Source organism: Balaenoptera borealis, assembly GCF_965194805.1.
Source record: "Balaenoptera borealis genome assembly, chromosome: 13".
NCBI classification, from domain to species: domain Eukaryota; kingdom Metazoa; phylum Chordata; class Mammalia; order Artiodactyla; family Balaenopteridae; genus Balaenoptera; species Balaenoptera borealis.
In genome coordinates this window covers 2,912,508-2,935,433 of record NC_138870.1, presented here as the reverse complement: position 1 = coordinate 2,935,433, position 22,926 = coordinate 2,912,508, and the positions used below count along the sequence as shown (strand labels likewise).

At 37.6% G+C, this 22,926-nt stretch overlaps 1 protein-coding gene across 21 annotated transcripts in view; it reads left to right on the top strand.

The window, feature by feature from the left end:
- Positions 1-22,926, top strand: part of WNK1 (WNK lysine deficient protein kinase 1) — a 133,941-nt gene that overhangs the window by 83,609 nt on the left and 27,406 nt on the right. For 8 of the 21 annotated variants that reach the window (XM_082349042.1, XM_082349026.1, XM_082349043.1 and 5 more), the window contains 7 exons: positions 2,811-2,899; positions 4,578-4,797; positions 6,156-6,489; positions 7,265-7,452; positions 11,938-13,179; positions 15,408-15,491; positions 22,137-22,286. In XM_082349042.1, the coding sequence (XP_082205168.1) occupies positions 2,811-2,899; positions 4,578-4,797; positions 6,156-6,489; positions 7,265-7,452; positions 11,938-13,179; positions 15,408-15,491; positions 22,137-22,286 (2,307 nt within the window). Of the gene's footprint in view, positions 1-2,659; positions 2,709-2,810; positions 2,900-4,577; positions 4,798-6,155; positions 6,490-7,264; positions 7,453-11,937; positions 13,180-15,407; positions 15,492-22,136; positions 22,287-22,926 lie in introns of those variants that run through there. The other 13 variants (XM_082349032.1, XM_082349033.1, XM_082349038.1 and 10 more) reach the window with 7 other exon arrangements.

The window sequence follows — 22,926 nt, the reverse complement described above, 5'->3', positions numbered from 1 at the left end:
CTTGGCTATACGTTGAGAAAGCAGCTTAACCTAGTAGAGTCAACGTGTTATATGATGCATAGTTGCTGGTTTTGTCATTATGACCTTATATCTCATTTGTTCAACTAGCATTTCTACTTGTAAATAGGAATTCCTGTTTGTAAAGTCATGAATGTATGTATGTCTGCATAGGTAGGATTAACAAGAGGATTATTTTTAAGGATAACCAAGGATGAAAGCAGGTTCACTGTGGATCTTGGTGATTATTTTTCGAAGAGAATTCTTTGCTCCCTTTTAACTGTAAGCTTTATTATCTTTGGTGATGGCCTTTGAAGTCAAAGGTGTGCCTTAGGTCAGCAAACTTAACAATTCAAAGAGATTTCAACCTAGATAATCACATATGATTCTAGTTCCCATGAATATAGTTGGACAGGTGTTATCCCCGTTTGCTAGACAGGGACTCTGAAGCCAAGAGCAGCTTCTGCTTGTCCAGTTCACAGTGAATTCCAGTCTTCTGTCACATCCTTTGATCTTTCCAATATGCCTATGCTAAATTGAAACAGAAGAGTCTTTTAATATAGTCAGTATAGGTGTGATTTATTAACTCAGTATGTAGAGTTTTATTGCCAGAAGGCTAAACTACATTCCTCTAAAGTGTATGTGTTTATGGAAGTAGGAACATTTTTTCTAATCATAGTCTATGTCCTCTTTTAACTACTTCCCTGTAACATATGGAATGTCCTTACATGCAAAGGCCAACTGTGTATTAATGTCCAATTTTAGCAAAGAACAGTCCTTCAGATAATTTTCTGCCAATAGTGAATGTTCTAAGAACTTAATATATGGTATTTTAGATTGTTTTTCCCATTATACTTATAAATAGCATCTTAAAAGTTTGCTTTTATACACTTTTACGTGTTTATTATAGAAAAACAAATATAAAACAAAATCTCCAGTGTTTCTGCTACCAGAGAACTTTCAGTGAGCATCATCCTTTTTTCCTTAAAACAGTTGCTGTTTTCTTTAGCTTTAATTTGAAATACCGTACCAGCTTGCTCAGTTAAAGCAGACTTTTGCTTCAGCAGCATTATTTTTTGTTTTCATTAGAAAGATTATGTGAAGACAAAGACTAGTTGGAAAACTTAGCTGGTCTTGAAAAATAAAAAGATTGAGGAAAATACAAATACTTACCTTTGTAGTCATTACTTAGAAACAAACATTTTAAATACATGGACTTTTAACTTTAAGGTCAGCCTTATTAGACAGTTTCGTGTTGTGGAAAGTTAGCCCTAGAGGGAGAATCCTCCAAATCAGGACTTAAAAAAAAAAAAAATTGATTGATTAATTAATTAATTAATCAATTAATTTATTTTTGGCTGTGTTGGGTCTTTGTAGCTGTGTGCGGGCTTTCTCTAGTTGCGGCGAGTGGGGGCTACTCTTTGTTGCGGTGCGTGGGCTTCTCACTGTGGTGGCTTCTCTTGTTGCAGAGCATGGGCTCTAGGCGCGCGGGCTCAGTAGTTGTGGCTCGCGGGCTCTAGAGCGCAGGCTCAGTAGTTGTGGCACATGGGCTTAGTTGCTCCGCAGCATGTGGGGTCTTCCCGGACCAGGGCTCAAACCCGTGTCCCCTGCATTGGCAGGCCAATTCTTAACCACTGCGCCACCAGGGAAGTCCCTTCCCCTTTTTTAATTAATTTATTGATTGATTATTTATTTATTTATAGGACTTTTGAATAATGTAGTGAGTAATTGATGAGAATTATCCCACCAAAAACTCTAGTATTTAAAGACTTTAGAGCTAACCATTTGATATATTTCATTTTAATCTGTGAGAGATTACACTCATTTCTGTGATTTATCAAATTATATCACTAATTCTAATATATATCATCACTAAGACAGTAGCTGATTATAATTTATAATATATTCTAACTTTTCTAGTCCTGTCTCCTGTTTCCTACTCCCTGTGTGTTATGTGGTTATAGACTTACAGTGCCACTTGGACAGCATATCCGTGTTGCTACTTCATATCAATCCATCTGGTTACTTAGATGAGGCAAGAATAGATAATGAGATGTTTTTCTCCACACCACCTTTCAGACAGGAGTAGTTTGTTATACTTTCTTATATATATTTTCCACACACTGCTGAAGTTTTATTTGCAAAGAATTTACACTTTGTGAAGATTCTAAAATACTACTGTGATGCTGTTTAGTATTATATATAATAGTGATATTGAATTTTCTTCGGAAATTAATTGGAGAGCTTGTCTTTCATACGGGTCTGATGTATCACTTGTCATTTTATGTTTCATATGTACAAGACAATTTGCTCTTCAGTTATCATGCCAAACCGATCCAAATTCTTAACTTCTGGTTGAGTTTGTTAAGGTATACTATAATAATAGAATACCTGCCAAACTAAGCATGCGAATTCATGCCCATAAATGTTATGTTGATTAATGTGTTAGGGAACGAGGTTGAACAGAAGATCTTCTAGCCAATTAGAACACTTGGCCTTCTTTTTAGCCAGTAACTTCCATTACCTGAAACGCAGCAAAAGATGTTAACAACAGCCTAAATTTTTTGCTAGCCATATGAAGCCATGGAAGTAAGTGACTCCACTATCTTAACTATTCCCTATTGTTATCTCGTAGGGGCTAAATTGCCACTTCCAAGCTCTGACCCTGCATGGACTAGATCCTGCAGGCAAATCAGAAAAAAGCCAGGATGGTAAGAAGGAATCTAGTAGAACCTTAAGAGGCAAGTAAAAATTAAAATTCAAAGTCCCTGTCTTCGTTAACGTGTTTCTTTCGCTATTTTTATGATTTTCAGGGGGTGAAGCCAGCCAGTTTTGACAAAGTAGCAATTCCTGAAGTGAAGGAAATTATTGAAGGATGCATACGGCAAAACAAAGATGAAAGGTAAGTTGCCTCTTTTGACCTGGGTATTGCTTAAACAAAAACTTCAAGTGTAATAGGCTCTCAATAGAACACTCAATCTAAGGTGTATTTAATAATTTACTTGTGATTAGTTTCTCTGTTTATGTCTTGTAATATCTTTAAAACTAGAGTTCTGTCCATTGAAGGTAATATTCAGATTTGGTATACTGAAATGTTGTAAGAATGTGGTTTGGTAGAGTTTAATTAAACCAAAACCACCTTAAACATAGCTGCTGCATTCAGTAAGAACTACTTACAGCATCAACATGATTTGTAAAACTCAGTAGGGTTCTGTCCTTAACGCAGCAGATCTGTTCCTTAGTCCTTTACCCATTGAATTCTAAAAGATGAAATAAAATATTGGCTCTTTAAAATCAACTCAGCTATGCAGGTCTTGATTTGCTGTTACTATGCCAGAACTGAAGAAGAGCAAAATGTCAAAATTCCTTTGAGTAAAAAGAGACAACTTCACCCAGAGCTTGGGAGGAGATCTGGCTTAGTCATTTAGGCTTACAGAGGACTTTTCTCAGAGGAGGGGCAAGTATCTGATCTGCCATATAGCTGATTCATCACCCGTTAGGCATGGCGAAGGTCCAATGTCTGTTTTTGAAAAATAAACTACTTTCACCATCCCCCCTCACCCTCCAAAGAAGAAAAAGTAGACCAGGTAGTGCAGTTAGAAATTGTAAATTGAGCATAATCTACCTCCTGAAGAATGCGAGTGACCAGGTACATCAACCAAATTAAAAGATTCCATATCTGCACTTCTCCAGTCTCATATTCTTTTCATAACTTTGTTCTTTGGAAGAACTTAACATCATGATCTTCAAGGCTTTTTAGTAGAAATTTAGTTGGGTTTCTATTTTCATATACACTGATTGAAAAGGAGAGTCTTTAATCTCTTTAAGAACTTTTTTAAAAACTATAAATAAAGGAATATTTGTCTCCAGTCTTAGAGTGTGTTACTCTTGTTTCTTTTCTGGATGGAACAGTTTACTAGATTACTGGTATTTTGAGACCATTTATCTAGAGAAAATTGTTCCACAATCAGACTTCTGCTTGCCTAGTACACAAGGTGTTGAACAAAGAATTGAGAGGATTTATTGGAGTAAATAAAGGTTGCTGTAGTAGAAGGTAATGTACTAGAAATAAAAAGATTTTCGAGTTTTGATCCCACCATTTATGACTTTTATAACTGAGCAAGATTGTCAGTCTCTCTGAGGATCCATTTCCTAATAATCAGGAAATGATATTTCATTGGATGTTGGTCAAGGATCAGATGAGATCATGCATACGAGAATTTTTTGTTAACTATAAGCACTATGTAAATGATTATGTGGTATCTTGAAGCTATGATATTCTATGTATTACTCGCTATTATTAGTACACTATTAACTAAGATGAGATTAGATCATTAGATTTTAAAAGCATCACTTTGAGCTCTTATTCATAAATGAGATTGTTCTGATGTTCTGTAACTTGAATATAACTATTATCACTGTTCAAATGGAGCAATGTAGAATGAGTTACAGAATTTCCCTTGTTCTCCTTTTTGCAGTCTGTTTTCATTATTCCAATAGCAATAATCAGCCATACTTGAAAAGTATCTTTTAAATCTAATGGCATTTTGTTTTTTGTTTCTTTCCCCTCTCTTTTGAAGATACTCTATCAAAGACCTTTTGAACCATGCCTTCTTCCAGGAGGAAACAGGGGTACGGGTAGAATTAGCAGAAGAAGATGATGGCGAAAAGATAGCCATTAAATTATGGCTACGTATTGAAGATATTAAGAAATTAAAGGGGAAGTACAAAGACAATGAAGCTATTGAGTTTTCCTTTGACTTGGAGAGAGATGTGCCAGAAGAGGTTGCTCAAGAAATGGTAAATTAACACTAATCAGCCACTGAAAAATTGATGTAGACTTATATACATTGATACTGTTGAGCAGAAAAGCAGTTTATGAAGCAGTGTGTATGGCATATTCCATTGATATAAAATTGTGTTGATTAATGGCCCTAAAAGTTATTTTTATTTTAGGAGACATGTATAGACATAGATACGTGTATTTTAGGAGATGTGTATAGACATAGATACGTATAAGGATGGATGGATGGACAGACAGGCAGGCGGGCAGACAGACATACAGGAAGAGAGACAGAACGAACCAGAAAGCATTCTGAAGTAATTTTGAAAGTCTGTAAGGTTGACTGACTCCTAATTAGTATAACCTATTTAGTTAGAATGACAAGGTATGTTTTCTAAATACTGATACAGTAGCCTTTGATCAGTCATCTGCATAAACCCTATAAATAGATCACACATTGTTTTTACTTCAAAGGGAGTTTTCAAGATCAATTATTAGTAGGCAGCCCTTGGTGAGTCATTTTTGAAGTATGTCTAAAAGATCACTGTTCAAAAAGGAAACTCTTCACCCATCTTAGGCTTGCCATGGTGCCTAAATAGCCATTTACTGTGCAGAGATACTCACAGACTGTCTCTGCTGGAATGTGTTAGACCCATTCAGTACTACTTACCTCTGAGAAGGGGTCAGGTATGAAAGAGGTACTTATTTTTAATTGTCAGGTTTTTATACTGTTCGAGGTTTTTATTTTTAACCTTCATATATTTACCACAGTTGTTTTATCTGGTTAAGTGGTTGTCTAGTGAAAGGAAGTAAAAGCAACACAGGTTAATATTAATATTGATGGTTACATGTGAGCGGGAAATAGAGTGAATGTAATAGAATGAGCCTTTTGGTTTAAAAACTTTGATGTTGGGACTTCCCTGGTGGTGCAGTGGTTAAGAATCTGCCCTCCAATGCAGGGGACTTGGGTTCGATCCCTGGTCAGGGAACTAGATCCCACATGCATGCCGCAACTAAAGAGCACCCATGCTGCAACTAAGACCTGGTGCAACCAAGATAAATTAAATAAATAAAAATAAATAAATAAAAACTTTGATGTTTAGGTTCCCCATTGTTTTGTTGTTTTAGTTAGTGAAGGTACATGTACCACATGAATTTCTACAAAGATAATAGCACCCACCCCATGAGTATCTCAAAAAATGGTGGCGAAGTGCATAATGCAGACCAGTAGTTTCGCAGTTTGGTTAAGACCAGTCCTTAGAGAGTTCTTTCTTCCCCTTCTTCTCTACTTTTCTCCCCAAAGTACCTTTTTTTGTGTTTGGTTTGTTTTCTTTTGATATCCTGCTGCTTCCTAATGTACCCTTTTATCCTTCAGGTAGACTCTGGGTATGTCTGTGAAGGTGATCACAAGACCATGGCAAAAGCTATCAAAGATAGAGTGTCATTAATTAAGAGAAAGCGAGAACAGCGTCAGTTGGTGCGGGAGGAGCAAGAAAAAAGAAAGCAGGAAGAGAGCAGCCTCAAACAGCAGGGGGAGCAGCAGGCCAGTGCTTCCCAGGCCGGAGCCCAGCAGCCCCCTTCCACGTGCACTGGCGGACCTGCTGCCTCTACCACTTCAGCTTCTGTTTCCACACAAGTAGAGCCGGAGGAGCCCGAGGCAGATCAGCACCAACAGCTGCAGCACCAGCCACCTGGTGTGTCTGTGTTGTGTGAGTCCTGGGGGAAGCGGGCAGGGTTGCTAACAATACTCCTAGTTGACTTTTTATCTTCTCGGTCATCATTTCGCACTGGCCTCTTGGTTTTGAACTAGAAATCTAATGTGTAAATAAGAAGTTTGAAATGGTTGCCACCTACCTTTCTTACGTCCATAGCTAATAGAGTATGGATGGGACAGTGAGGAAATAGGATTAGAATATAAAACAATTCTACAGGTTCCAACATCTTGAAAGTTCTAATTTGTAGATCTCTACTTTTTATAATTCCTTAAAATATAATTAGTAGTGAAAAATGGCAAGTTTATCTTAGCTGCTTATTTTTGAACCCACTAATCTGGTTCAGCTCTTTTAGCAAAGCTGAATAACGTATAAACTAGAAACTAATGAGACTGCTAGTTAGTATTTTGAACTACCTTCTTAATACTAAGAACCCACTGGTCTCCACAGTTAAGACTTTGGAAGCTGTGTCAAACTTCAGGCTGACTAATAACATTCTGTTTTATTCCCCTTGTTCTTCAGGTGGGAAAATACTGCGATAGCCAGGGAATTTTTTTTTTTTTTAAGACAGAACTTTTTTCTGTATGGATCCCTCATTTAAACATGGAAATCTACTTAGTAAAATAAGAATTTATTTTTTATTTAGTTCAGGTCTGTGCAAAGAAAAAACCCAATTAACCCTAAAATCAGGGGTTTGTGATGGGAAAATGTGAACCTTCTTTTCATGATTTGTCTCTTTGTCTTGTTTTTTGGCACTTTATTTCTCCTTCAGCTGACGGGACGGTTGACAGTGGTCAGGGATCTTCTGTCTTCACAGAGTCTCGAGTGAGCAGCCAACAGACAGTTTCGTATGGTTCCCAGCATGAGCAGGCACATCCCACTGGCACCCTCCCAGGGCACACCGCGTCTGCTGTTCAGGCACAGGCTCAGCCCCTTGGGGTATATCCACCCTCAAGTATGGTGAGTAGCCGTGCAAGAGAGTGTAAGCCTATAGTGTGTTCAGTTCAGACTCTTCTGCCAAATGAGTAACAGCATGAGTCCAGAGTAAAAAGTACAAATGGCGCATTTCCAAAGGAGGATGCTCTTCATAGAGTATAATAGGAGTCGTTCAGGCAGGGGAGGACACCTACATTAATGTGTGAAGACACTGTTTACAAGATTTAAACCGATCTGCGTTTGATTAAAGATAATGCTCTCTTTAGCCCTTCAGTGTTGAAACTGTTCCAAGCAGTGTAAGACGGGCACACAAGTGGTTTGGGGGCGGGGGCAAGGAGAGTTTTTCAGAAGTTACTTAAAAGAATTACTGAGTGTTTTCTGTAAGGTGTCTTAATGTATAAAACACAGGTAAGACCTTCAGGCTATGATAGAATGCTGCATGTGAGTACTCTATAGTGAAGGAATGACCATTTAATTTAGCGCTTGTGTTCAATCATCAGTTGCTATGCGTGTTCTCGCCTTAAAGTCTGTGTTGGACGCGAGTTCCTTCCCCAGTATATGTTCATTTGCTTTTTCCCTTTATTTTGGTATCTGTTTTATGACTGATTTATTTTCAGCGTCAACTTATAGAAATTATATCCTGAAATATTTTATACATTTATATCTATGCATATATACACATACATACACACACATATACACACATTATTACCCATGTTTTACATTAGCCACTCTTGCTTCTCATATAGAGAATGTTCAAATAGATCATTAGATAATACCCCATGTCTTTTGTTGACCCTCCGTGAAGTCTTCAGAGGTGAATAAGATGCATTTTCTGCCTCAGGAAGGAACTGAGAATTACTGGTCACTGTAGGGCCCTTGTTTAGTGAGATCTTTAGGCAGATAGATTGTCCCTCTTTCTCAGAAAGCTTTTTATCTGAATTCGTGGAACCCTTGCTCTTCATTAAATGAAACTCTATCTTTTTCTGGTAAGAAAATACTTCTGCTTGTTGTGGTCTCTTATCCTACAGCTTGGAATAAAATATGTTTGGCTAGGTCTCAAGATGGATGGCCACAGTAACAGAAAGAAAACTTCCAATGTACTAATGTTCTAACAACCTACTTCTCTGACCTTTAAAATAAGTAGGTAGGGTAGAAGAGCTTTAAACAGACTGTACAGGTGTATTTCTGTGATCTAACAAATACTATTTGTCAGCATTTCTTGTCACTTTCTACTCTTGTTGATTTCTTCTGGATCATCATAACTATAGATTTTTTTTAAACTATTTTTAATCTCTTGGCTTCCCTCATCACAGGGTTTATGAACTTTGGGTCTCTGTTTTAGAAAAGGAAATGGACTCATCATTTATGAAGATGTTAAATATTTGCGCCACAAATATAGCTACATTTGATGCTCTAAAAGCAGACTTTAATGAAATGACAGTCTTGCCTTTTAATGACAATATTCTGTGGAAGTATCATGAAGAGTTATTAAATATTGAGGATTTTTCAAAACTTTTATAATTATTCCTTTCTAATTCCAGAGAAAAATTACTGTGGCTTGCAACAGTATGTATCAATTATAAGTGGAATTAAAAATAAAATAAAAGAGAAGCAAGAGTGGGAAAAAAAGAAAATGTAATCAATTACACAGTTCACAATATCTAAAAGGAAATAACAAACTTGCTCAGGACAGCCTTGCAGCATTAGATTTACTGCTTTGTAGCTATATTAAAACCTTTATGTTAAGATGCTTCAAACTTTCTAACTTTGTAAACTAAAGTTGAACCTCTGATGTGGCTGAAAAAAATTTAAAGTTATTCTTTAGAGATTCACATTTCAGATATTTTTCCATTGACTACTTTAATAAAAATACAGAATGTTTCCTGTATCTATTATGAATTATGTCTAGAAAGCTAATGCTCTTCCTAGTAGAAAATGACTTTTTAGCTTTATAGATAAAGATAGGCAAGTGTAATAAGTAAAATACTGTGAGCCAACAACTTTTTTGTCTAATGCCTTCTAAAATAGAACTGAGAAATCTTTTATGTCTGAGGTTTCTAGAGCTCCTGCAAAGCGATCCAGGCTTAAAATCTTCTACATCTTGTAACGTACGTGAAACTAATAGAATTCATTCTTGTTTAATCTTAATAAGTTTGCAGAAGCTGCAAGCCAACATTCATCATTTTCCCTGTCTGTTCTGCTGCCTCAGTCAGTCGGTCATTCTTACTCGCACACTCATAACAATTAATGTTATTGCAGAATGTTTAGGAAGATACTTGGTCATTGTTGTGGTTGTTCATACGTGACCAACAGTGTAGAGAGAATAGTTACGATCTGCCAAGTGTGCTTTGCGGGATTCCGTCTCTCCTCAAAAAACGGCTTTGTGGAATTGGGGAGGATGGAACATTTCTTTACATCAAGTATGCCCTGTTACCATTGTACGTTTGGTTATCCTGTTTTCAGACTGCTGTGTTTTTCATGTGTGTGTGTGTTTTCTGTTTAGCCTCGTTGTGGCCGTAGCATGTCAGTTTGTGTCCCCCATCTTTCTGCTGTTCCCTCTCTGTCCCGCATCTCTCCCAGTGCTCCTTCCACCCCACCACCAGTGCTGTCTGCACCTCTTTCTCCTTCCCTCCTTCGGACTGCCCCTGAGGAAACCTTTGCCGAAAAGCTTTCTAAAGCATTGGAGAGTGTCCTGCCTATGCACTCTGCCTTTCAGCGCAAGCACCGACGCTCCAGCCTGCCTTCCCTCTTTGTCAGTACTGTATGTAACATAAACTTCCTGACAAAACTTGTTACCAGTGAATACATCCAGGCATCAAGAATTTTAGTACAAATTAAGTAAAGAACAGGGCTAGACTTAGTAATATATTAATTATGCTTTTACGTTACCAGTTTTTCCTGTGGTTTCCCATAACTTTTTGTTATGTAAGGCTTTAAGGGGGAGAAAAGCAAGGGAGCCGTGAGAGAGAATGCTTCTAACACCCTTGGCATCTATCAGCGGGGAGCCATAAAATTGAGCTTTTGTTATGTTCTCCTATCCCCCACCAACGTATTCAGATCCTTGCATTTTCATATCTTAGCAAAGAATGTGTGTCTTATTTAATTTTAAACTCGTTGGCTTAATCAAAAGCAAATTTTCTCTTTATCAAACATTACCCAAACATGTTTTCTCCTCACTTTATTCCAAAGAGACACTAATGACACTGGATGAGTCCATTTTTTTCCAATAGTGAGTGAAGAATAATTGAAGAGGGAAAGTTGCTTTTAATTTGTTAGCTGTTTAAAATGAGGTGTCAACAAACTAAAAGGCCACATAATGTTCCCTCTTGGAAATTTTTTTTCTTTGAATAAGGTGGGATCTTGACTCTTAATGGAATACATTAGATACACATATAGTACATGTGATTTTCTTTGGCTCTATTAATGTCTATAGAAAGTCTGTCTTTCAGAGTTGTTTTGAACACTGTGGTACTTTGCTGCTGCTTTTCCAGATAGAGAATTTAGTTAACATTCTGATCTAGCAACCCCCAAATCTTGAGATTTTTACCTAGGAGAATGATTAACTGTATAGTGTTTTATGGCTTTGGGATACTCTTTGCATAAACAACAGTAAAATGGAGCATTCTGAGTCAAAACAGAAACCTCCTTTTAGCTGTTGTTGAAGAAGTAACAGTGGAGCCATTTTGCCTATTTGATAGGGGTCTTCCCTATTGAAAGAATGAAACTGATCTACCCTTTTAAAAAAAGAGTCCGTGAAAGTGAATTATTACAGTGTGTACTGTTTGCATTTGACAGGGTACGATTCTAACTTTAGAGTTTTTAATCTAGAACTGCCCCTGTGACAAAAAGTGCTATTAAATCAAGTTGGCTTTTATTTAAATTATCCTTTTCACCTGATTTGAACACCGAATTAGTCAACACTTAACTAGAATCAGAAAAGTGGACATTCAATGATTTGGCATCTGTGACATGTTTCGTGTAGTAAAATTAACTGCATCTGGTTTGGGGCAGACAGGGGAAAGACACGACAGTCACTAGCCAAGTTGTGTATATTTTACTATCCACCAAAAATCTCTTCTGATTTCTAGTCAGAAGACATACTGTTAATTGATCAAAAATGAACCCTGGAGCCTCTAACACACCAGCAGACAATAAGGCTTCAGAGTAGGAAGACTTGGTACAGTTATAAGTGAACATATAAATTGTAGGTAAAAGCAGAATAATCACTTAGAAGGTTAAATTCTTCCATTTCCTTTGAGAGGGGAAAGTTGTGGAAAAGCAGCTCTTATCTAATGCAAAGAGTCCCACAGAATAGTTTTATTGACCCTGGATGTATTTAATGGAGTTTTACTATGCACATAATTTCCAAAAGCATTGTTATTTCTTTATTAATTATAAATTTGGTATAACCGTTTCATAGCATTACACAGAGTTACCCAATTGTGCATGTCAATGTAATTTCACATATGAATGTATGAATTACTTGTCTTATTCATGTTGATACAGCCTCAGTCCATGGCGCATCCGCGTGGGGGGACCCCAACATACCCAGAATCACAGATATTTTTCCCAACTATTCATGAACGTCCAGTTTCTTTTTCACCACCTCCCACCTGTCCACCGAAGGTGGCCATTTCCCAGCGGCGTAAGAGCACCTCCTTCCTGGAAGCCCAAACTCACCACTTCCAACCCCTGCTGAGGACTGTTGGCCAAAATCTTCTTCCACCTGGTAGCAGCCCAACTAACTGGACACCAGAGGCTGTAGTTATGTTGGGTACTGCAGCCAGTAGAGTCACTGGAGAGCCATGTGAGATACAGGTCCAGCCTATGTTTGAACCAACTCAAGTTTACAGTGACTATAGACCTGGACTGGTACTTCCGGAAGAAGCTCACTACTTTATTCCTCAGGAAGCAGTGTATGTAGCTGGGGTACAGTACCAGGCCCAGGTGGCAGAACAGTTTGAGGGTGTTCCATACAGCTCACCAGTCCTGTCAAGTCCTATGAGACAGACACCTGAACAGAAGCCAGGGCAAGGGGGCCCTACCTCAAGTTCTGTCTTTGAATTTCCATCCGGACAGGCTTTCGTGGTAGGACACCTCCAGAATTTAAGATTAGATTCTGGACTGAGCCCAGGATCTCCCCTCTCTAGCATTTCTGCACCTATCAGTACAGATGCTACAGGCTTGAAATTTCACCCTGTCTTTGTTCCTCATTCTGCACCTGCCGTGTTAACTCATAACAGTGAGAGCAGAAGCAATTGTGTATTTGAGTTTCATGCTCATACTCCAAGCTCCTCTTCAGGAGAAGGAGGAGGAGGAGTTTTACCTCAGCGCATTTACCGAAATCGACAGGTTGCTGTGGACTTGAATCAGGAAGAACCACCTCCTCAATCCACAGGATTACACGGCCGCCTGCAGCCTGTGACTGAAGAACAGCATGATTTCCAGGCCCCAGAACTGACCGTCTCTGTGGTAGAGCCCACCGGACAGAGCTGGCCCATAGGAAGCCCAGAATATTCCAGTGATTCCTCACAAATCACTTCTTCAGACCCCAGTGATTTTCAATCACCTCCCCCTACAGGGGGAGCAGCTGCACCTTTTGGCTCTGACGTCTCATTACCCTTTATCCGTCTGCCTCAGACAGTGTTACAAGAATCCCCACTTTTCTTCTGTTTCCCCCAAGGAGCCACATCTCCGCAGATTTTATCTGCCTCAGTTTCTTCAGGAGGAGCTGCACTCCATCCACAGGTTATAGGAAAACTTCCACGGTTCTTTTACACTACCCTACTGTGCACCATTACGTTTAAGTTTTCTATCCCTCCTTTCCATTCATGAGGGATATTGTTTAATTTTATTATGGAGTTTCTCCATTGGGGGGGTGATTTTAAACTACTTGTATTTAAGAGCAAAATATGAGACAGAAGCTGCCCGATTTACCTATAACATGTGTACACCCTTGGAAAAGAGAGCACAAAAACTTAGAATTTTAGTTACTCATCAAAATCAGTTACTTCTGTCCATATGTAGAGTGGACAGAGCTTTCAACTAGTAGTGAACACATAAATGTCTGTAAAGTTGACTGAGCATTGATTATTTACAAATACTAGTGTGAAGTATTTCTTTCTCCCTAGAAACAAACATGGATAGTTTTTAAAAAAATAGAGAAGATAACATTTCTTTTCCTGTAAAATGCAAAGAATGGAAAATAGAGAATCTTTCTTTTTCTTTTTTAAGTAGTGTTAGGAATATACAGAGTTTTCATTAGTATGGAAGGATCTTAAAAGACAGAGAGGAAACATCTTAGGAATTTGTCTTAACAAATGAGGATGCCTTTTAAAAATGGCATTAGTCAAACAGGTCACTATGTATTATATGTTCAAATAAAATGTTAATCCACAAAATTGACTGATTCTAATTTTTAGCAGCTAAGTTAGAATCTAGTGTGGGTGACGGGGGTTTTTTTGTTTTGTTTTAGGGATTTGTGGTACATGTTGCAAGGTAAAGACCATTAGATACCTCAGTTCTTAGATTTTTCCTCAACAAATTTAGATTTTGTTGTTTATGAATATGAGCATATGCACCCTCTTGCAAATAAAGACAAAGTGATGGACGTAATAGCATTCAAGAAGTGGAGTCAGTATTGACTATTTCATATATTATTCCTTTGATACATTTTGTCAAATGTATAAGTCTTATAAAATTTATGTAGGAGACTATGCAGTTAAATAGGAAACTTTGCAATTATATATTCAAGATATCATTTGGATGTTTTAAATATCCCACTCTTTTATAAAGTACTATATGTTCTTCTTTGTACTTTCGTCCTATGTTCTTCCCCCATCAGGGGCATAAATAACCCCAAGGATATACATAAAGTATCAGTTACCTAGAGCAGTACTAAGAAGCAGAAAGATCCAGAAACTTGAAAATCTGTGCTGTGTGCACATGCGGTATGGTACACTCACATGAACACACTGGTTGCCAGCCCATACTGTGAACGCGTGTGCACTGCCAGCCTTGCTCCTTTAAACTCTCCAAAATGCAATTTCAAACATCAGGTAGTTTACAGAAAGGGTGCAGAAAGAGTGTATACTCACAGTGGTTAAGATGCAGTAGCATGTGATGTTCTATCCAAGTAAGCTTCAGAGAAGCCCCTCTAGATTGAAATGAAACAGCAAAGGTGGGCCTTTTCGTTTTCTTAGCTCACCTGTTATCAAGTCCTGCATTCAGTTCTCACCTAATTTATTTTAACTTAAGATCTCTTCTAGGTGAGGGTTTCTCAAATTCCAACCGTATGGACGTTTTAGGTGAGATGGCTCTTTGCTGTGAGGGCTGCCCTGTGCATTTGTAGAGTGTTCAGCGGCATCCCTGGCCTCCCCCCACCAAGTACCAGCAGCAGTTGTGACGACCAAAACTAGCCCCAGACGCTGCCAGACGTCCTTGGGAAGGGGCATGGGGTTCCCAGAGTGCCCCTGGTTGAGAGCCATTGCTCTAGGTACTTGGCAGGTAATGATGATAACAATTTTTTTTACATTTTTGACAGAAGTCACTATAGCACTACAAGAAATAGCAAAAGGAACCAAATAGCATTATTAAATACCCTTTTTTCTTCAATTGTTTGGATAGTTTTTTCACGTTGATAGTCTTATTATTTTTCCTGATTATTTTCAATAATAATTTTATTTTGAATCTTAAATATTTTGGCAAAAAATATAGCCTGAGCAGCGGGGTAGGTTAGGTTTTAACCATCAGTGGTTTTTGCATGGAATCAGAGTATGTTCTGTAATATGATCCTTCTCTAACCTTCTCTTTAAAAACATGCCCCAGCGGTCTCTCCCTACATACTTAATCAAGCGAATGTTTCATCTTGCTCAGGCAAACTCTCAGGAGCTCACATATTTATTGCAAAATCCTGACCTCTGTATAAACGTACCTTTGGGCTTCTCTAATTTTTTGTATTCACTTCTCTCCTTCAGGCACAGGGGCAGAGCCAGGGTCAGCAATCTTCAAGTAGTTTAACAGGGGTTTCATCCTCCCAACCCATACAACATTCTCAGCAGGTGAGAGCAACTCATTGCTACATTTTATGGATAAGCAATAGCCAAAACACTGTTTTACGTCTTTCATGAATTGGATTCCTGATGTAAATGGCTTGCTAAGTTTTTGAAAGGAAAATCCAGAGGCGTAGCATCTCCTGTCTTCAGTAACGTTTTAGAAAATCTTTTGTTTAATGTATTTTTGAATTGTCTATTAGATTAGACATATATTGAAATTCAAAAGAATTATTTTTACTGACATAGTTTATGTGCCTTCTTAAACAGATGATTCTACACTGTTTTAACAATACGGTTGACCCTTGAACAGCACAGGGGGTTAGGGGCACAGGCCTTCTGCACAGTCGAAAAATCTGTGCATAACTTTATGGTGGGTCCTCCCTCTCTGAAGTTACACATCGACAGATTAAACCAATCTTGGATCGCATAGCACTGAAGTGTGTATTTATTGAAAAAAATTAACATATAAGTGAACCCACGCCGTTCAAACCTGTGTTATTCGAGGATCAACTGTACGAAGAATATCAATTTTGTGTGTATGTATTTCACGATTTGTCCTTTTGTGAGCATCTTACCATTGCTTTCATTGTGCTTGACTCTAGTAATGCTCCGCTCCTTTTTAATTATTTCTCATCTGTGGGGTGGGGCATCAGATTTTATGCTAAAATGAATGAAAGCCTAAGAACAACTACTTCAGGAACTTTAAAAAAATGTTTTAAACTTCTGATTTAGGGAATTTGTTCCCAAAGTTTCAGAGAACTCAAGGGATTAGTATAATGCTGATGTATTCAACAGCAAAACTGGTAATTGTAAAATTAAATATCTGTAGTGCATCACTGATATTAGTTAACAGTAATTATTTACATGGAAATACTGCTTTGGGGGCACAATCGAATATTTATTATCTGTTTCAAATAAAATTTATAGCCACTACATGTGTCATAAAAACTTCCCAGTGAAGTATCTTGTTGATAGTTCCCTATGCAGTGTGTTTTCAAACCACCAAATTCTAAATTGGCTTGTTTCTATTAAGTTTTGAAACTAAGTTTTTAATTCTCGTTACAAATGGCCTGCTCGCAGTCCAGCATGTGATCGTGGAGTCGTTTGATGCTAGTTTACGATTAGATGTTCCTTGTACGAGATTAGTTTGGTTATACAGGCAAACCTCGTTTTACTGGGCTTCGCTTGCTTGTGCTTCGTAGGTACTACTTTTTTTTTTTTTTTTTTTTTTTTTTTTACAAGTTGAAGATTTGTGTTAACCCTGCTTCAAGCAAGTCTGTTGGCACCATTTTTCCAACAGCATTTGCTCATTTCGTGTCTCTGTGTCACGTTTTGCTAATTTCCACACTTATTTCAAACTTCGTCATTATTATTATATTTGTTATGGTGATCTGTGATCAGTGATCTTTGATGTTACTATTGCAAAAGGATTATGACTTGCTGAAGGCTCAGATGATGGTTAGCATCTATTAACAATAAAGCATTTTTAAATTAAGGTACGCACATTGTCTTTTCAGTCATGATGCTGTTTCACACTTAATAGACTACAGTGAGGTATATGCACTAGGAAACAAAAAATTCATGTGCTTGGATTATTGCAATATTCACTTTATTGCAGTGATCTGAACCAAACCTGTAATATCTCCGAGGTGCCTGTATATACGTTTTCTCTGTGGCCAACACCTCTATCTTATAGAATGGAAGGGCTGGGAATTACATGTTTTGTCTTGCTCCTGCCCTTTCTTCCAGACAAGTGTCTGAATCTATATATAATTATTGTTCCGTTCAAGTAGTCACATTTTTGCCGACCATAACAGGTTTAATTACATTAACAACCCCTGATAAGAATGCAAATTAAAAGTTACATAAAGCTGAGTGAGGACAGAAATGCTATCATGGATACCAGTCTCCTAATTCGCTTATCTTTGGACACAGGCCAATAGCAATAAAATGTGCAGATTTAAGTGTATGCTCTGTTTTTCCTTTTCCAAAGGAATTTGTTATGAAGCAGTGAAATAAGCCATTGAGCTTAATGGTGATGAAAGTATGCACAGTTGGGGGGTGGGGGGCAGCTCCACAAATGTCAGGTTAAAAGAATCAGGTGCTTGACTCTTCTGGGAAAAGATATGACTAAATGGCTATCTCTACAGTACAAACAAAAATTCCCGTTTCAGTGATGCTTTTTTCAGATAGTTCTATTTTGTGAGTTATTTTAAATATAGGATGAGTTAAGTAGAATCATAAAATTGAGCCCTCAATCTAAATAAGTGTATGCCGTCTAGAATATTTAACTTTTCCAGGGTTGCATAACCAATAGATAGATAGAACTAAACATTACAAACCAGAATCCAAGATTTCTACAGTAGTTTTCTTTTTTCTGCATTAAAGTTCTACAGGGACTCATGTTTCTGCAAAGGTGCCCAAGGAGCTGTATTTGTTTGTTTTATCTTCTGAGGTTCCACATATAGAAAAGAAAGATTGTAAACTTTCTGTACTGTACAGTTAGAGTCTGTTTTTAGATCTGATTTTCGTTTTGCATACCGTCACGCCCCAACACCACCTTAGGAAACCATCTCTCTAATTTTACTAGTGTGAGGAAAGAGATGAACTTCAGCCAAAATTTACTTCATTTCTTGTGTTTCTGAAATATAGTGAATAAAGGATTGCTTCTTTTCACGTTTTTATCAAGAATCTCTTCTAGTGGTATATCGTGTCTTAATGAGGTACCAGAAATAGCTTTCTCCTACTGGAAATCTGAGTATTTTGCTGCCATGAAAGGTCATGAGCTACCCTGCTTCCTTAATAATTTCTTCCATAGGGCACATGTAGAGTCTGTAGGTATCTCTTACTTTTTGTTCAACTAAGGCTCATGAACATTTTTTTCAAGCACCCTTGTCCAACAGATAGTACATGGTCAGTACAGGCTGTATTCAAGAGGCAGTTTTATGCAAAGCATGATGCCAAGTTGCTATGCTAAACAGTACTTGTTTGGCTAAAGTGTTGATTATTAGCCAGTGTGATCGTGCAAAAAAAAAAACCACACACCATATACTCCTGTCCTATCCAGAGGTGCCACTTCTCTATAAATGCTTTAATGTATAACTGGCATACATGCCTCTCAATTATTCTAAGCAAGGAGTGAGGGTATATGTTTATAAAACTGCTCATTTTTGACAGTACACACAAACACACACACACACACCCCCTCAATTATTCTAAGCAAGGAGTGAGGGTATATGTTTGTAAAACTGCTCATTTTTGACAGTACACACACACACACCCAACTAATTAAACAGTTTACACACACACACACACACACACACACACACAACTAATTAAACAGTTTTTCCCTAACTGAGTTCATGCTCTGAAGGACCATGTGCTAGGCACTGATGGACTACCAAGATGGATCATATAAGGCTACTTTCAGGGAGCCTGAATAATCTGGTAAACATATACGTCAACTCCTACAAAACGAGTAAGCATAATAGCTAACATTACATATACAGGGTGCAAAGCAATCTACCTGTATTTTTATTTAATCCTTCTATGAACCCTATAAGTATAGGTACTATCATTATTTCCATTGTACAGATGGGAAAGCTGAAACGAGATCTGGAGAAGCTGAGTACTTTACCCAAACTTACACAGCTTCTAAAAGATAGAAAGAATTTAAATCCAAGTAGTCTGACTCTGTGAAAGGAGGAGACTATATCTCTTCTGAGCAGGGAGGGGGATATCAGTAGGTGTATGAAAGAGCATTTGAACTGGACTCTGATTATGAGTTAGATTCAGATGAAGGATGAGGAATATTCTAGGCCCAAAGAAAAGGGCAGGGGGGCAGTATAAGCAAGGTAGAAGGCACAAAGGTAGAAAGCTGTGAGACAGAAACAAATAAACCTTGGGTTCAGTGTAGCTAGAATACAGATAAGTCAGGACTTATGGTTAGGACTCCGTGCTCCCAATGCAGGGGGCACTAGTTTGATCCCTGGTCAGGGAACTAAGATCCCACGTGCCACGTGGCACGGCCTAAAACACAACAAACAAACAAATAAGTGAAGTTGTGAGTTCAGGAAAGAGCTGATTGAGTCCAAATCGTGATGTAAGCAAGGGTCTGCGTTGATGGGGGTGCGGGAGAGAGGTAATCGTGCACCCAAATATAAGGGGGGGGGTTTGCTCAGATTGAACTCTTACGAAGAAGGGGGATCACCACATAGTCAAATCTTCATCAGGCTCACATCACGGGGCTCTTACTGGTCTTTGCTTTGAACAGTAACACAAAAAAATATTAATGGAATAAAGTGAAACTGTTGAGAACAAGTGTGCCTGTAAGGCCCTTAAATGGTGTATGTAGTTGGAAATGTTTATAGGCAATATCTGACAGAATTGGTTTTATATCCGCCAAGACATTAAACATAGATTTTGTCCTTATTCTTAGGGGAACAACTTCACTGTTCCAGGTTCATTGTAAATAACATTTAAAGATCACTTAAAGGTTACATGAATATACACCTGTAAGACAATTGCAAAAACAAAAGAACTGTCCTAATACTAATAATCAAGCAGATGCTTGTCACTGCAGATTTTACCTCAAGACATAACTTAAAGAAAAAGTACTATGTTATGCGCCAGAAAAGCGAGATCATTCATAGTGTAGCTTCCCTGAAGATGAAAATGCTGATGTATAATTACATGTGAAGAATTTGAATGAAGCAAGGGGAGCAACATTTCTGAATTAGTATATTTATATAAAAGACAATCTTATTTAGGTATGAAAATTAATGACTTAGATAACTGTAGATAGTTCAAGGTGAATTCCTTAAAGTTTAAATACATTCAAGTTAACCAAAAAGGTTTTCTACTTTCTTGGTTCTTCTTTCTTAGTGGGAAAATGGGCAAAATTGTCTTATGTTCAGAGCTGCCTTATAGTTGGATACATATGATACATCTTAGTTGGCTGAAAATATATTCTATATAATTCAACAGCCATTTGTTCCTAATTTTTTTTTAAGTTAAGAATACATTATCAGAAATAAATAAGGATAAAACAAACATGACTACTGTCACTATTACATTTCAGGATTCTTTTGATGGTTTTAATTGGTATAATAAGAAAGAAATGAGGAATAAATATCAGGAAAGCAAAAATATTATTTGCAGATTATCACCTAACGAAATCTAGGATGCTTGTTAAGGTGGGTAGATGCATAATAGACATAAAAACAAAAATAAATAAGTCCTGGGGATGCAATGTACAGCATAGTGACTGTAGTTGATAATACTGTATTATATGTTTGAAGGCTGCTAAGAGTAGATTGTAAAAGTTCTCATCACAAGAAAAAAATTTGTAATTACGTGTGGTGGTGGATGTTAACTAGACATATATCAAATCATTATGTTACATGTCAGTTATATCTCAGTTAAGATACATACACATACCTTATCTTTATACCAGCAGTAGCTAATTAGTTATATGGACCAGGGCATATGTAAAAGGCTATCATTGGTTGTAGCATTATTTTAAGTAACAAAAAATTCAATCAACCGAAGTGTTCATCATTAGGATATCAGTGCCATTGATAAATAAAATGAAAATGGCATGTCAGAGAACAGTATTTATAAAACGGGTGTGTTTCTGTTTTGTTTTTAAAAACAAAATCAACTTGTGTGTAAATGACCACTTATGCATAGAAGGAAATCCATAAAGCCGATGCACCAAACCACTAATTGTGATTGCCTGTGGAGAAATGAGGTTGGGTATTTTCATTTAACTCTATTAATCTAATATATTGCTTAAAATTTTTATTACAAACAGTTGTTGTTTTTGTATTTAAAAATTAAAAATTTTAAATTAGTTATAGGTATTAAAGAGTCTTGAAAGTCAGCTATGAAGTTCAGATTTTTGTTAGGCTAGAGGGGGCCATTAATTTTATTGCAAAATTTAGTGTTTGGGTACAATTACATGCCATTCATCAAGTTTAGGTGTATTATACCAGAGTGCCTAGCACATGCTTGATTTCCAGATGACATTCCCTTTGCCGTACTTTGAGTTGAGTGATAGTGTCCTTGTTTTCAAAGAAGGAAACCTCATTTTGGCAGTAAAATGAGCAATCTCTAAGGTATCACAGCTAGCAAATGGTAAAGCTAAAGTTCAAAATTCAATGCTTTTCTCCCATTTTGTAGCCATTATCAAAGCTATTCTTTAAGCAAATTAATTACACAGTTGATGAAATATTGATAGATTAAGGGAAAGAGATTGGATTAGTTTAACATAGGACCAAAGTGAGAGCTGCTATCAAGAAATGGGAACAAAGAGGGAGGAATTTGGAGGAGAGAGGGTCTGTTTGGACATGGTGTCTGAAGGTGTTTGTAAATACCTGAGCTGCTACTGGGGCAAGGAGCCTGTTAGGTGAAGAACCAGTGGTGACTCAAACTTTGAAACATGGATTAGTTCTTGGTTGTACCATCACAAATAAAGAACACCAGATGAAAAAGAAAGATGTGTAAAAAGGGGAATTGGTGAATTTGGGTTTGTGCATGTCTTGATTACTAAAATTGCCATCTTTTACAGACACTGATAGGCAAACATACTTCCTTAGAAACATGCTGTTAATGACTTGAAATAAAACTGAGTGATGGTTTTCTTCTCAGCAGCAGGGAGTGCAGCAGACAGCCCCCTCTCAGCAGACAGCGCAGTATTCACTTCCCCAGACGTCAGCCTCCAGCGAGGCCATGATCGCACAGCCCGCAAGTCAGCCTCAACCTCCACAGTCCTTGTCGCATGTGTCAGCAGGAAAACAGGTGAACGCTTAACTTCTAGAAGGGAGTGCCGCAGGACTTCTGCCTTCCCTAATGGTGAAAATTGGTTATTTTCACTGCAAAAATGAAGTGAAATTTGCTTCTTTTGTGTATGTGCATTGGTTAATATAAATGGGTATATACAGCAGCGATAATCCAAAAATGTTTAACTTTTAGGTTTATCAGCCTAAAATCAGTTTGACAGGTATAGAACTGATAAAGGTGCTGTAGTAATTGAACCTATGACATTTTCTAGAATTGTCAGTTGTACCTATCATTCTAGGTTTGCAATTATGCTGTGTTTTCATGTAGATTTATGCATTGTTTCCTTCCCTCATTGCCTTCTGAAGTCATAAAAAACCCTTATATGGAACGATTTTTTTTTCTAAGTTATCCTTCTAGTCACTTGAAAAGTAACCCTGGGGACTTCCCTGGTGGTCCAGTGGCTAAGACTCCGTGCTCCCAATGCAGGGGGCCCAGGTTCGATCCCTGGTCAGAGAACTAGATCCCGCATGCTGTAACTAAAGATCCTGCATGTTGCAACTAAGACCCGGCACAGCCAAATAAATAATAAATAAATATTTAAAAAAAAAAAAAAAAAAAAAGGAAAGAAAAGTAACCCTGTAGAAGATAAGCTCTTCTG